Raw genomic sequence first — 15,998 nt, forward strand, 5'->3', positions numbered from 1 at the left:
ATATGTAATTCACATATACCATCTGTATCTTGGCAGCCCAGGCCTGAGTGGCACTGAGGGAACTGAGGGAATGTTCATGACAGTGGCCCCCACGGTGCCTTAAGGAGCAGAGTGAGGATGAGCCAGGAGCACACGCACTGTAAGGGACAACAGGGGGGCCTGAGAGCAGAGGGTGGGTCTGTTTGCTCTTCAATATTTCCTCACCTCCTAGAAAACTGAGGAATCCACAGCAGATAGAATCGTAGTTTTGCAAATGCATCAGAAAGAATGCTTTTATCACAAATAAAATGACTGTTCAGGAAAAGAAGAAAATGTCTTTATGCCATTATCCAGGATGGTAACTCTTCTCCTGTGCGTACCTGAAAATGTCAGAAGTGCATTTCTACATTGACATTTTAATAGATTGTATGACAAATGTTACAGGACAATTCTTCGAAAAGTCAAACAAACCACATAATCTATAGTTTCTTCTTTTTTACCAAATTTTTAATTCCAAAAAAGTGGTAGGTTAGGAGGAGATTGGAAATCTGAATTCATATCAGATCCTAATGAAAACAAATCAATTTTAGCTAAGTCGACAAATAAGAGTTATTCATTCTTTAATTAGCATGTAATTGGGAAGAGCTTATTAGCTTTACAAGAGGCACAATCCACACTTAGGTAAAGCACTTCATTGTTGCAAACTTTAGAATATTGGTTTGGCATGTTCTTGGCCTCCATGGCTGCTTTATTAAAACCTGAAAATCTTCCTTGCTTCTTCTAAATATTTCGCATCCATGGGAGGCTTTCTCTGGCTGCCAGGCTGCAGAAACTTCTTCACCGTGGGCAGGTTGCTGATTCTGGTTTTCAGGGCCTGTAATCCACAAAGCACAGCCTCAGAGTGAAGCCAAGGCCTGCCACCACCATTAAGATGACCCAGGGAATCTGAGCCCCTCATGCCAAAGACCAAGCGAGTCCCCTCCATGAGTACCAGCATGGAGGCAGAAACAGACACCCAGTGAGAAATGAAGATAAGAGGAATAACATGTAGCTCACTTTATTTTCCCCAAAGATGTCTTGAAGTTTTAATCAGTTTAGTCATCCCTATCTTTCTCCTTACGTATTAATCCTGTAGATTTGTGGCTCTTGTATAAGACAAGAAAAATCAATGTGCCTGTGAGATGCTAACACAGATCAGTCTCTAAGCAGAAGTAAAACTATGGGGAAATGAGTTGGAAAGGAAAACGTTATAGAAAACATTAAACACAAACCATGGGACCACCTTTTCTCAGTGAGAGATACAGTGTGGGGGGCAGAGTGCTAGGAGAGCTGTGCAGAGAGGAACACAATGTCTGACAAAAGGAGCCGGAGCCCAGGCAGGAAACCAGATGGAAAGGGCTCTGCTCAGACCGACTCAATGCGGGAAGACAAGGGCACATGTGGGATAAAGGACATCACAGAGAACTCAGGAACAGAAACCACATTGAAATAGAGGGATGGGGAGAGCTGCTGGGCGCTGGGTCCTTTCCATGATAAAAGGCAAAATACTCTTCATGGGGTAGCATGCATCACAAATTTCCTTTCCAGAACAAAAGTGTTTTCATTCCTCAAAATTGGAGCCTGGAAGCTGATTTTGGAGACCTTGGGGGCACTGAAGGGCTGGAGAAGGGTGGGGTCAAAACGTGGTCAGTCCCAGGGCCCAGATATGAAATCCCAATATAAAAGATATGGGGCTGCCTCTCTGGGCTGTGAAATGGGTCACCTTCAGCAGAGGGAAGCTGGAGATAAGACTCGAGTCAAGCTCTTCCAGGTAGTAGAGGAGTTCCACCAGGTGAATGTCAGCCCGGCTCAGCTTGTTGCCAACAAGGTAGTCTTGTCCATGGCTCTTTAAGACCTGGAGAATGGGAGGAATCAGATCAGGAACACATGCCCACCTAGGCTGGGACCCCTGCTTCTTTCAGAGCCCCTCCACCCTGACTTTCCCCACCTCTGTTGCCTTATTGCATGGGTTCAGAAATCCCAAGCTTTCTCCACATTATCTGAATGAATGAGAGAGTAAGAACTGTAACTCTGCTCACTGCTTGGTTGGAGCCCAGGCTACCATTTTCTCTTCTCATCCACATCACTGTGGCGTCTACACGACCCACCCAGCTTGCTTCTTCCACATGCACCAAGGACTTAGCACCTGCCACCACATGTTCTGTTTGCCCCAGGCCCTACAGCGTGGAGCCCTCACATTCAGGACATGGCTCTACATTCTGCTCCCTCCCTCTCCAATCTCCCTTGGGCAGTGACTCCACCTTCACGACAACACTCCTCCCCCAGAAGGAGACTATTTCAGAGTCCTCGTTTCTCCTTGTCTGCTCTCCTCATTCCCTGCTCTATCTCCCTGGGTTCTGAAGTAAACCTGGGTGAACCTGAATTCATCATGTTTCTTACAGCATCGACTCTGGTTCCTAACCGGCACTCTGTTATAATTTGCAAGCTGAAGCGTTTAGGGGTGAACTGCACTGATATCTGCAACTTACTATAAAATGCATTTTACAGAATCTTCCTCTGCATCCCACAGTCACTCTCCTTTTAAAAAATACTGATCCCTGAAACACTGCAATATTCTCTGGTTGGGCAATTGGTTTCCTGTCTTCCTACACAGGGTGCCCGAATATTTTCTGATGGATCACTTTCATCATGTTCTTCTTCCATCAAAGTCCATGGGGTTCCAGAGCCTTCCACAGCCCATGTTCTACTTATGAATATGAAATTTTGTTGAACACAGAATTTAATGTTGGGGTCTGTGAATTAAAATTTTACTGGAAAATCGTAGCTTGGGTATAAGTGGTGCAATTGTTCCTCCAAGTCTATTTGCATAAGATGCCTTGAGAGTCAGAGTGCTGCCTTGGTGCTCAGGAAGTCTCACTGAAAGTGAAGGTCAGTGGCCCCAGGAATGCCCAGCCACTATTTTTCTACTGGCCTCTAAATTCAGTTCCCCAAAACACTGAACAGCTTCACTTACTTTTTCAAAGGCAGGGAAATAGCGATTTTTTATTTTCTCTTTGGCCAAGGCAGTCTTGGCATCTCTTTCCTCAGGTGGACATATGAGCAGAAGAAGGATCATTTCAGTCAAATCTACTATGCCTTCTGTGTACATATCAATCCTGAAAGACAAAAACAACCAAGCCGTCAAATGCCTTTTACCTTAGATTTTATAGGTTTATAAAAACCTAAGAGAATAGAGGGTCAGATGGTGGCAAAGTAATTCACCTCCAGTGAGTGCCTTTTATACTCTAGTCATTATGTTCTCATTTTTACATGTATATTAACATTTATTTTTTAAAACAACCTATCAAGGTAGATAGATCTCTAAATTTTGTTACACACATGACCAATACAGGTACCAAGAGCATCAGTGGTCACGGTCATGACAGAAATTGGTGGAATCACTGCCGGTACCCACTGATGCTGTGCCAGGATTTATCATCTCAATTGTGGCTTGTTCTGTGCATGAACTTAGTGTGAGTCAAATGGCCAAAGACCTGCCCTCTAAGTAATCCTAAAAGAATCCCTGGCACAGCCATCTCAGCCATATTTCTTGTCCTCTCTCATCATTTTACAGTTCCCAGGGCTCCTGTGCCCTATATTAGCAGTTCTTCCAATTACACCCATGAAACACGTTTCCACAGCCCTCTCCATGTGCTGTTGCCTAACTCTAGCCATGTGTGCCTTTTCTGAGACCCCACCTAAGAATCCCCTTCCCTGGTGAAATTCTCTGTACAGTTACAACCAGTGCAAACTTTTCTTCTTTTGTGTCAAACTAGAGTTTCAGAATACTTTTTAAAACAAGACCTTTATTGACGTATGTTCACATACTGTAATTGCAACCTGGTAAATTACACTATTGAGTGGTTTTTGGTGGATTCACAGAATTCTGTAAAAATCATCGCAGTCTAATTCTAGAATTATTCTTATCACCCTGATAAGGACATCTGTACCATTAGTGGTATTCTTCATTTATCTCCAAGCCCCACTCCTTTACCTCCAGGCAACCACTAATCTACTTTCTACCTCTATGGATTTGAATATCTGGACATTTCATATGAAAAGAAACCTATAATACGTGGCCTTCTGTGTCTCATTTCTTTTATGTAACATGTCTTTATGGTTTAACCGTCTTGTAGCATGCATTGGTACTTCATTCCTTTTCATGACCAAATATCTTTCCATTGCATGGCTAAGGCATGTTTTCTCCTCCGTTGATTGATTGATGGATATTTGGGTTGTTTCCACTTTTTGAATACTATGAATATTGTTATTTGCATTGTTCATTTATGTAAAAAATTTAGTGTGGATGTATTTTTGATTGGGGATATGCCTACTAGAGCAACTGCTGGGTCATTGGTAATACTATGTTAAAGTTTTTGTGGAGCTGCCAACAGTTCCATTCAGGATTTATTTGGAATTATGCGGTCTCATCAAAACAGAGAGGAGACCCCAGGGCTTTGTTGGTATTGAATCAACCTGGCTGTTTCAGCCTTCTATCCATGTGTCAAGGTAACCCCATTATCCTGGGCACCAGCCTCTACTAGCCCTACTCAAGTGTTCTAGTCCATATAATTGGTTGGTAATTTAGGTTCCTGGTCATGATTCTTGGAATTACTGGGACCTGAGATTCAGCTTATTTGCAACCTTCCCTCCCCAGGCCTTCATCTACAGACTCTCAGACATTCTATGCCTTGCCCTACTCTGTTGGCTAGAGTCTAGTCTCTGAAGGTCTGAGTACCTGAATCATGATTCCCCATCCTCCTCAGTTCATAGGGTTTATAAGTGTTTGGAAACCTCTGTCAGGTTTCAGGATCCATGGACTGTATCCTCTTCTAGAATCACCCTTGCCTGAACCCTCCCCATGTTCACTGTTCCCACATCTCCATGGGACTCTACAATACTGGACCTCAGCGTGCATGCCCAAGACCCAGCCTGCTGCTGGTCATGATGCCCTGCCATGGTCCCACCCACTCAAGGAAGGACTTAAATCACTCTGTGTTCCCTGTGGATGGAAGAACAGAAAATATACTGTACAGGGCTCTCTCCTTCATGTCTTTCCCATAAAGGTTGTATTTGCTGGCAATGTAGTTAAGAATGGCTCTGGTCTGCAGCAGCTTCATCCTGTCAATCTCAACCATTGGTACTTGCTGGAACAGCAAACTCCCATCTTAGAAAGAAGGAAAAAAAAGGAGAATGAAATGTCTATCAAACTCACCCTTTCAGGATGAAAAAAATGGTTATGGAAATGACTAAATTTGTGAAATGAAAAAGAAATTATTGCCTGGTAAGATTTCACTCGAAACAACTTTTTTCCTTGTTTTGTTTTTTGAGACAGAGTCTCATTCTGTCACCCTGGCTGGAGTGCAGTGGGACGATCTCAGCTCACTGTAACCTCCGCCTCCTGGGTTCAAGCAATTCTCCTACCTCAGCCTCCTGAGTAGCTGGGATTACAGGCGTGCGCCAACATACCTGTCTAATTTTTGTGTTTTTAGTAGAGATGTGATTTCATCATGTTGGCCAAACTGGTCTCAAACTCTTGACCTCAAAAGATCCACCTGCCTCAGCCTCCCAAAGAGCTGGGATTACAGGCGTGAGCCACCACACCCGGCCCAAACAACATTTTTTAAAAGTTTCCTGTAGTTCTTCTTTTTCTTAAGAAGCTTCCTTTTACTTTTTATCCTGTTACTTCATTTTTGTTTTTATTTCCCCTCCAGATACATAGTAGGACTCTTGTATTTTTTGTGTTGATTTATCTTCATGGATATTTTAGGAAGAGGTTGGGACAAGTTACAATAGGACTGGCAACAGGGTGCCATTTAAAATGGGAAGTTCGCAGGGTAAGTCTCATGGTGTTTGTGACATTTAAGGCAGGTTCTGAGAGGTTTTTAATGTAAGGGTCTATTTTTCTGCTCTTCAAAGCCTGCAATAGTGCCGCAGTGTTACTTTGTCATGCCCCCCGATGAAAGAGAAACCTCAAGGCAATGGCCACGTCGATTTCTCCTCCTTTCATCTAGTGCATGTTCTTGCGTGTGCTTGGATGGGGAGGGCTGTATGGGATCCTGTGCTGATAACCACAGCTCACTGATGGTGCCCCAAGCATGAAAACAAAGAAAGGGCTTTCCCCCGGGGGTGGGATATCATTCCTCTAACAAATACTCTGAGAGGTCTGGTCCTTTTAGCTTGGAAAGAGTCGCCACACCTGATCAAGGAGCCACATCCCTTCCATTTTAACCACTTTCTCTCTCTCCACCATGACTAAATATCACCCCCCACACACATAGGCATTCCCGGCTCCTCAACGTTCCTCCATACCTTCTACTAGATACCCTCATCAGAGTTACTTAGAGATTGATCTTACCATTTCTTAACTTATCCAAATCTTCTGCAGATTCTAGAAATTTCTCTTCAAACTGGAAGCAGAAACAGTAAATGGGTTCTTCTTAGTTAATTCTATTATGGACTTGTGACCTTGAATGGCCCCTATCTGGTGCATGATTTGGAGAATATAAGATTTCTGAGTTTTGCAGGATACATAGAGGGGGCTGGTCATGGCCATTTGGAAGTTTAGACCTAATTCATTGAGAAAAGTGAATGGGACACAGCACATAGCTGCTCAATCTTTTAGTTCACCGCCACCCTGATCTCATGAATGTCTATGATTAGGTCATGTTTTGAGAGGGGACATCACTGGAGAGAAGGCACTGAGCAGTTCTCCTAGTTATGGTGTTGTCATATCTTAGGAAAGCCTGTGTCTCCGGGTGAGATCAGACCACAGCCTTGTGTCTCCCTAGTGTGGGGTATGCCATGGGCTAATGGCCATCAAATATTCTGCCACCAAAGAGCCTTTGCTATAATTTATATCACCCCACTTTTCAGGAACCCTGCTAAGGGTGAAATAAGTTGCAGCAGTTGCACAGCTTTAACACTTGCAACTATAATTTTCTCTTCTGAAGTACATGGGACCAATAGGGTAAAATTCTCAATTTAATAAAGGAATTAGAGTCCCACACTAACTTATTTTTCATGAAAACCTCTGGTTTCTGATGTGGTTTTGTGGGTTCAATATCACCATTTTCATGTACTGGCTTCTTGACTTTGGACATGTTACCAAAACTCTCTGTGTCTGAGTATGCTAATCTATGAAATGGGTATACTTAACGGTACCTATGGTATAGGTTGATATCAAGATTAAATCACAAGGTCACGCAAAGCACTTAGAAAAGTAGCAGGTGTATAGTAACTTCTCATTAAATATAAGTTATGTTTAGAATTTTGAAACTATACTTAGTTCTTGATCTACATCCAGTAACTTAAACCTTGGAGTAAATTCCACCTTGTCCTGAGACAAGTCACTTTGGTGGAAATGGCAGCCAGCAACGATGCTGTCTCAATCTGACCAGAAGCTATAAGTGGAAGCAGGTATTTAATACAGATATGAAATTCAGTTATTACATAATGATGCAGTTGACTTAAATAGGCAGAATCTATCAAACCAAAAGTCTAAGCAAAAGTTATCAAGGTTTTCTGGATTTCAATGTTGTTATGATCTGGTTCCAATCTTGACTCTGCCTCAAAATAGCTGTATGATCTAGGAATTATTGCTTGAAATCTTCAAGCCTTAGATTTTTAATCTGCAAAATGGGAATATAATATTTTCTTAAATGGAATTTTGTAATGTTTCAAAATGCATGATACAGGTCCTGACCCACATACATCAAGTAATAAATAGTAGCGGTGTTTGCAGTGGCTAATTATACTTTCATGGAGTTCTTTATGGTGAAAGATCAGGAATTTGGGCGTTTCTGGGTTGCTCAATGGAACAGAATTTGTTGTGGATCTATGATCACACAGGACCAGGATCTGGAGGTCATGGGGGTGTGTGCCAGCAATTAATAAGGCATCCAGTTCAGGACAAACCTAAGGAACGGTGGGTGGTTCAGGCAGGAGGGTAGCCGAGGTGGGGTGGGGTTGGCAAGTGGGATGTGAGGACTGGGTTGTAATCATCAGCCTTAGGGCGCTGAGACCCCCGAAGCCTGAGCAAGGTCTGCAGTCAGCCCTGCCCCCGCCTTCAGTCAGGCTGGATGGAGACCTGGGATCCTGGGTTCCTCCCAGCCTTGCCCCGCCCTCCCTCCTGCTGAACTCTTCCTACCTGGGCTCTGACCACATCCCTGAGCTGCAGAGCTGATGTCTGGGTGACAGTGAAACAGGGTATTCATTTGTACAAAGGAAACAACCTAGAATGGTAGTGTTTGGATTTCTTATGTGCTTATTTCTTCATAGAACTGAGAAAGGGTGAGGCTAAAGTCCCAAGCCTTCGTGAAGCAATGCACAAAGTACCGTTCGGAGACTCAGGTCCACACGGCGCTGTGAGGCTGAAGGGGCGCGCTAGAAGTTCCCTTCACAGGACGCCACCTCACCTGAAACCCTCCTTTTCTGCTGTCACCCGAGGGACAAGATTTCCTGAGTTTGTCCATGACTCACTTCCCAGGAAAACCCTGAGGCAGTCGCTGAAGGACTCTGGTCTGGACTGGGAAGTGTTTTTCTCAGTGACACCTCTAGAGGGCAGCACTCAGCGGAGTCCCACAGACACCTCCCAGCATTTCCTACTCATACACTGGGAGGATGACCAGGTAACACTGGGGAATGCTTGGGTGTTCTGGAAACCTCCACCCTCATTTTAACCACGTGTTTACTTGTCTGCATCCTCATAGACATGTAGGCCGCCCCAGGGCAGGGACTGTGTCTGTCTTGTTCACCGTCTATCTCCATGACCTAGTACAGAACCTGGAATTAATAAGTGCTCAACAAATAATTGCTGTGAATGTAGCCAATCTTTAATAGGTAGTTTGTTACAATCCACTCCCTTACACCTCTCATTTATAGTTTGCATTTTATGTCTAACTACAGCCATTTTTTAATATTATGTATTTTTATTTTTTTATTGTGGAAATTATGAACATGAATAAAAATAAACAGAAAAGCATAAAAATTCTCCTTATACTTCTCACCTAGAATCAATAATTATCAACCAAAACCAATGTGGTGTTATATTTATGCCCACCTACTTCTCCTCTTGTAATAATTCCGAAGAAATCCCAGATCCATATGATTAATCCTTAAATACTTCAATGTGTTTTCCTAAAACACATAAACTATTCTAAAGATAACCACAGTACATTATCACACATGAAATATTAACAATAATTATTTCGTGTCATCGAATATTCAGTCAATATTCATGTTTCTAATGCCATAAATTATTTTGCACAGTTTGTTTAAATTTTAATCCACTTAATTTGTACACTTTTTGATTAGTTTCTTAATTGTATTTTAATATGTATGCTCTTAGATGAGAATAAATTTTAACAATTTTTAGGTCAAATCTATTCATCTTTTTCTTAATTACAGTCCATGTTTATTTAAGGCATAATGCTTCAGTATTTAATCATCGCATAGTTTCTGTAGGAAAAGTATGTGATAATGCAATTTTAAATCCAACTTAAGATGACCTAACTCAGAACCTACCTCTACTCCAGCTGCAGCCAGGAGCCACCGGATGGCCTCCATTCAGCCCCGTGCATTGGAGTAGTGGAGCTTGGGCTTCTCTGCCATGATAGCAGTCTCCTGGAGGTTTCTCTAAGCCTGAATGAATGAATGAATAATTGAAACCATAGAATCAAAAATGTACTTTAGGATGTGTGGTTGAAAACCACAAAAAATGCTAAAGAAGAACCTGCCTTCTTCATGACTGGGTTGAAGGAGTTCCTGGAATGTTTTCTTGGCTCAAATTGTTACCCATCAGTGGCCACCCTCAGATTCCAGCAAACCAGTCTCAAGTCTTCATTGTTTAACTGTGACTTTTCTTGGCAACCTAAGAAGTGAGAGTATGTGGTAATAATACATGTATAGGAGTTAATGGGAAGAGGAAGAATTCAAGAACTAATATTTATTGAAAACTTCCTAATGATTCTTCCTCAATGCTAGTCCCTTTCAATATTTTATATCTTTAACCCTCCTTATAGTCCCATGAAATGGTTGTTTTCTCCATTTTTTAGTTAATGAAATGGAACATCAGAGAAATACAATGTTCACAGTCACACTCTGGTTGGTGATGGACATGAATATCTACACCAAGGACTAAAATGAAGTCACTCCTGGAAGCCAGCTGGGTGAAGGCCCTGGGAACCCATGAACTGGCCATGAAACCAGAGGATGTCACTGACAGGGAGGACAGGCTGGGAGCTAAGTCACTCTTCAGCTCTTTGGCTGTGAGACTGCATTTGATCAAAATGAGAAATTAGGCCTCAGACTTGTTTAACTGTAGCTAGAAGATCCAAATTCTTTCAACAGACAGAGATTGTTAATCCCTTGCTTCTTTTGGAATTCTGTATCCTAACTCTATGGGGTGCATTTTGTTTTATAAGCTGGAAGAAGAGATGTTGCTGCATTAATTTTGCAATATAGAAGGAGCTAGCATTTGTTCAACGTCAGTCACACCCTGGCCATTCTTCTAAACTTCTCTCATTTTGTCCTACAAAAATCACCTAAGGTGAAAGGCTGTTGCTATTCTCATTTTACAGTTGAGGACACTGAGGTTTTTAAAGTAACTTACCCAGATTAAGTGGTGGATCTGGGATGCAGACTCACTGCTGTTAAAAACTAAAGACCGAGTCTTATTTTCTATGTTAGCGTTTCTCAAATATGCATGGTAATCTTTCAGCAGATTGTGAAACCTCGCTACTTTTTAAAATAAAATAGAAAAGAATAGAAAATATCAGCGAGCATGACATGTTGAAGGGTAAGTAATGTTTCACGAGTTGTTAGTTTCAGTTATTTGTGTGTTGTGTGTATGGATGTTTGCATGTGTGCACGCTCACTTGGTCATTGTAAATGGTTAGAGATAAATTGACTGGGCTCATCAGTGAAGTTTGATAGCCCTTGCTCGACCCCAGGCTGTTTGGGAGGTGGAACATAGCAGAGTATCAGAGAATGAAAACCAATGGCTGCACGGACAGATGCAACTAATTGTATCATGAATGTGAATGGAAGGACACAGGACTCATTGAAAGCAGGAGTTCCAGTGTCAGGACTTAGGAACAGTTGCATTTTTTCTCCAACCCCCCAGCTCTGTTATTAAACATTAAGATTCTTCTTGCAAAGTTTTATGGTTGTTGAGTTTAGAAGAAAAATATACTTGCCTTTAAAAACTAATGTAATTCTTTTTTTTTTTTTTTTTGAGATGGAGTTTCACTGTTTTTTCCCCAGCGTGGAGTGCTATGGCGCAATCTCAGCTCATGCAACCTCAGCCTCCCAGTTTCAAGTGATTCTCCTGCCTCAGCCTCCCAAGTAACTTGGATTACCAGCACATGCCACCACACCCGGCTAATTTTGTATTTTTTTTTAGAGACAGGGCTTCAGCATGTTGGCCAGGCTAGTCTCAAACACCTGACCTCAGGAGATCCACTTGCCTCAGCCTTCCAAAGTGCTGGAATTACAGGCGTGAGCCACTGCACCCGCCGTCAACTGATGTACTTCTACAAAAGTATGTATGACTTAAATTTAGACATCAAAATCTTTTTTTTATACTTTAAATTCTGGGGTACATGTGCAGATCGTGCAGCTTTGTTACATAGGTATGCACATGCCATGCTGGTTTGCTGCACCCTTCAACCCGTCATCTACATTAGGTATTTCTCCTAATGCTATCACTTCCCTAGCCCCCCACCCCACTATAGGTCCCAGTGTGTGATGTTACCCTCCCTGTGACCATGTGTTCTCCTTGGTCAACTCCACTTATGAGTGAGAACATGCGGTGTTTCGTTTTCTGTTCTTGTGATAGCTTACTGAGAATGATGGTTTCCAGCATCATCCATGTCCCTGCAAAGGACATGAACTCATCCTTTTTTATGGCTGCATAGTATTCCATGGTGTATATGTGCCACGTTTTCTTTATCCAGTCTATAATTGATGGGCATTTGGGTTGGTTCCAAGTCTTTGCTATTGTGAACAGGGCTGTAGTAAACATACATGTGCATGTGTCTTTGTAGTAGAATGATTTATAATCCTTTGGGTATATATCCAGTAATAGGATTGCTAGGTCAAATAGTATTTCTAGTTCTAGATCCTTGAGGAATCGCCACACTGTCTTCCACAATGGTTGAACTAATTTACACTCCCACCAACAGTGTAAAAGTGTTGCTATTTCTCCACATCCTCTCCAGCATCTGTTGTTTCCTGACTTTTTAATGATCACCATTCTAACTGGCATGAGATGGTATCTCATTGGGATTTTGATTTGCATTTCTCTAATGACCAGTGATGATGAGCTTTTTTTATATGTTTGTTGGCTGCATAAATAGACATCAAAATCTTTTAAATGTCTACATTTTAAAATGTGGCAACTCACCTGTTCTGTGATTAGATATTTTGATGTTGCACTTTCCTAACTTGGGAAATGGAAATAGCATTATTCAGCAGAAAGAAAGGGAGAGTGAAGTTCACACAAAAGTGTGGGGTGTGGTTGTTTAATTGTTATGGACTAGAGTTCACAGTGTCGTGATTCCAATCCCCACACTAAGCTCCCTTAGCCATTGATTGAGGATCATGTTTCAAAAGGAAATGAATTTTTATCTTACATAACATTTTATTACAACACTCCTGCTGATAACTAACATATCGCCTCTCAGTACGAGGTTTCCAAGGGTCAGGCTAAGACTGGGGCAGAGGTTACCATTGAACTTTGTTGGGTCAACAGAAAATGAGAACCAGAGAGCTCAAGGATTTGCTATGGGTCACACACACATGCTCCTCATTCATGGTCAGTATCTAGGGAGTGTGTCTACCTTCTGCAACAATCCTGGGAAATGGCTCCTAATAGCCATTCAATGGGCACATTGAGTTTCAGAAAGCTAAAGCACCTGTCTCATGCTGCACACTTAGTGAGTGTTGGATCAGCCTGAACTCCTTCTGATTGCAGGTCCAGAGCTTTTCCACTCCACCCCATAATCTGGCTCTCTGCTCCTGTCTGAGAAGTTGTTTTATATTTTTCTATTCAGAGTATATTAGCCAACTAAATGTTGGAAGGAGAGGGTGAGAGGGGAACATCTAATTCATGAGTTCTTACTTTTAGCAACTTTTCAGGGGCTTGCTTGGAAGAAAAAAAGTAATAAAAGTGTGTCTTTCTCTACTTTGACAACCTAAAATCCAGAGTGAGTTGAAGACTAGTATAACTGTATTTACATCAATTAAAAATGGGCTTAATTTGAAAGGAATATAAGCAATGGTAATTCCAGGAGTAAATTAAAAGAGTTACGTCTCTGAGTTGGTCCCAGTGACACTGTTTCTTATCGGAGAGAAGAGAGAATGAGATAAACCATGACTCCTCCCATTACAAGGTTCATAAAAGCTGTAGGTTGTTTAGTCTCTGAGCCTCAATTTTCTCTTCTTAGAGTAGAGGTAGTTATTTCTGCTTTTGAGGGCTGTTGAGAAAGTTAAATGAGATAATGTACAAAAAATTCATAGTAGGAACTCAGCAATGGGTGTTTGCTCTTGTCCCAGTGCTTGGAAGATGGGTGAGTCTCTGGACACATTGAGTAGCCCATGGATCCTCTTTCTTTGATCTATCTATCCATCAATTATTTTACCTATCAACAATCTATGTATATGTATCTATTTATAATCCTTATCTGTCTACCCATCCATGTATGTATTATTTTATCTATCAATCGTTCTACGCATCTGTCTGTAATCTGTCTCTTCATCATCTATTATCTATCTATCCATATTTCTAGATCTCTATATTTTGTCCATAGAACTCTAGTAGGAATAAATTTTTATATGAATCCAGACTTATATCAAATCTGTCATATGGTGGCTCTCTGTTTCTCTATCTCTTTCCTTTTTAGCTCCTGTACAGAGGTTAATGATATTCACTAATCAGTCCACCTGGATTAACAGGAAGTTTTCAGTGACTGTCCAAGCAGTGGGGCACATCAGTAACACAGCCTTGCTTAGCCCCATGAAGTCATGTAGTCCCATGGTTCTCAACCAGGGGGATTTTGCTCCTCTGCTCCAGAGGACATTGAGCAAGGTCTAGAGACATTTTGGGTTGTCACATCTGCGGGGATGGAGAGGGGGCTACAAATCAGATAGGTGGAGGCCAGGGATGCCTAGAAACATCCTAGAGTGGGCGGGACAGATCTCCATTCAAAGAATTACACAGTTCAAAGGGCATCAACAGTCAGAGCCTCTTTCTTAGCTATCCTCTAGATTTGCCATGAGTTGGTAGTACTCCAGAGACAGAATATGACTTGTCGTCAAGCTAATTAGTGGCAGAGGCTCAACTAGAATCTAGTCCTCCTGATATTCAAACTAATTTATTCTAGTTATAATAAACCTTAGTTTTGAATTTTCACAGCCAATATAGTATTACAGTATCACAACTTACAACACTTGTGTTTTGACTACTTATATAGAGAAAGAAATTTTTGCATACATTGCCACTTCTTCCAGCACTGATTATTCTCAGATTGTTTAAAATGCTACCATTTCTTTTTTCTCCTCATGCCATTGTTTCCCATACCATTAAATTCTGAGGCCCTGGTTTTCTAAATTCTTCATTTTTACATTTCTGTAAAGATATATCCAACAGAAAAGAAATAAACAATTCTTGAACTGTCACCCAAACACACCAAGATGGCACGATATGAGTAAAAACAGACTTTTCCTTGTGCTAAGGATACATATTAGCATATTTTTCTAGGAGGATAGAGAGGAGCATGTGAGGCAATGTAGAGAGATTTATAAGATCAGTACTTACTTTGTTAAACGCTGCCACCGTCCTGGCTTGGCAACTGAATTCCAGGTCCTAATGTATTTATAAGCACTTTGTTCCTTTCAATAGTTCCCTCCCACTGGAAGAAGGGTCAAGTTAGGGAAAAGCAACTCCCACATATTTCATGGCCAAGGGGCCACCTACTGGATTCTAAGACATGAGGCAAGTGATCTGCTTATCAGAAGAAACTGGTTAATATGTTCCTTTTCAAGGTTGGCAATTAAAGTTTAAACAATACATTTCACCCAGATTTGGCTCTTTTTGCAAGTCAGCAGAAGCTGGCTTTTTAAAGATGCTTTTTTTCATGAGTTGGATGCAAAGACTAGGGCAACTGAAAAATCTCTATTGTGAGCATAGCTGGGAGGGGATGTCTGTGAAGGGCAAGCTGATGCCACCCTTTTCTTACTGGGTTGCCAAATAAAATATAGGACATCCATGTAAATGTGAATTTCAGGCAAACAATCAATAATTTTTTAGTTATAGCTATGTTCCAAACACAGTATGAAACCAGATTATACTGAAATATTATTTACTGTTTATCTGAAATTCACATTTAGGTGGGTATCCTGTATTTTATCTGCCAAATCCGGAAACCCTATTTGCATATGCTTTCCTCTTTGCGTCACTCAAATTGCCCATAATATAACAAATCTGAAAGCATCCATTACCTGGATTCATCAATTGCAAATAATCTTTCTTCATCTATACCATATAGGGGGTTATGTTGGCCCCCTAGAAAGATAGGTCCATACAGAAATCCCTAGATCCTGTGAACGTGATCTTATTTGGAAAAAGGTTTTTTGCAGATGTAATGAAGTAAAAGAATTTGAGATGAGATCATCTTGGTATATCTGGAAAGGCCCTGAATCCAATGACGATTGTCCTCACAGCAGAGAGAAGAGAAGACACAACACACAGAGGGTGAGGTGCAGGAAGACAGAGGCAGAAATTAGAGTGATGTGGTCATGATCCATGAAAGTCCAGAAAGGCCAAGATCCCCCAGAAGCTAGAAGACGCAGGGAAGGATTCCTGGAAATCACTCCTAATCCAAGCACGCTGGCACAATGACACACCAGGGAAAAATAATTTTGCATATAGTTACTTATATGTAATTCGCATATACCATCTGTATCTTGGCAGCCCAGGC

The 15,998-nt window shown here is 41.5% G+C and overlaps 1 protein-coding gene across 4 annotated transcripts; it reads right to left on the reverse strand.

Annotated features, from left to right (window-relative positions):
- Positions 1 to 461: 461 nt before the first annotated feature.
- Positions 462 to 14,918, reverse strand: LOC129038374 (glutathione S-transferase A5). Of its 4 annotated transcripts, XM_054491301.2 has the most exons (8): positions 14,837 to 14,918; positions 9,756 to 9,889; positions 9,544 to 9,660; positions 6,377 to 6,428; positions 5,053 to 5,185; positions 2,993 to 3,134; positions 1,742 to 1,873; positions 462 to 853 (listed from the first exon to the last, which is right to left on the reverse strand). In XM_054491301.2, the coding sequence occupies exons 3-8, from the start codon at positions 9,583 to 9,585 to the stop codon at positions 731 to 733; spliced, it is 624 nt and encodes a 207-aa protein (XP_054347276.2). In that variant the 5' UTR covers positions 9,586 to 9,660; positions 9,756 to 9,889; positions 14,837 to 14,918; the 3' UTR covers positions 462 to 730. The 4 variants fall into 4 exon arrangements, with proteins under 4 accessions (XP_054347276.2, XP_054347278.2, XP_054347281.2 ...); XM_054491303.2 differs by lacking the exons at positions 6,377 to 6,428; positions 9,756 to 9,889 and having other exon boundaries at positions 14,837 to 14,855; XM_054491306.2 differs by lacking the exons at positions 6,377 to 6,428; positions 14,837 to 14,918 and having other exon boundaries at positions 9,756 to 9,772.
- Between the last annotated feature and the right edge of the window lie 1,080 nt (positions 14,919 to 15,998).

Source organism: Pongo pygmaeus, chromosome 5 (assembly GCF_028885625.2).
Source record: "Pongo pygmaeus isolate AG05252 chromosome 5, NHGRI_mPonPyg2-v2.0_pri, whole genome shotgun sequence".
In the NCBI taxonomy this organism is placed as follows: Eukaryota; Metazoa; Chordata; class Mammalia; order Primates; family Hominidae; genus Pongo; species Pongo pygmaeus.

Bases quoted from the DNA above. Each gene is read 5' to 3' on its own strand.
- LOC129038374 (XM_054491301.2), bottom strand. From the start codon at position 9,585: ATGGAGGCCATCCGGTGGCTCCTGGCTGCAGCTGGAGTAGAG. The intron at 3,135-5,052 runs GTACAGTATATT...TTTGTCTTTCAG, and splicing joins GACATGAAGGAGAGAGCCCT to GATTGATATGTACACAGAAG. The intron at 854-1,741 runs GTGACCCATTTC...TGTGGATTACAG, and splicing joins CCAGCTTCCCTCTGCTGAAG to GCCCTGAAAACCAGAATCAG.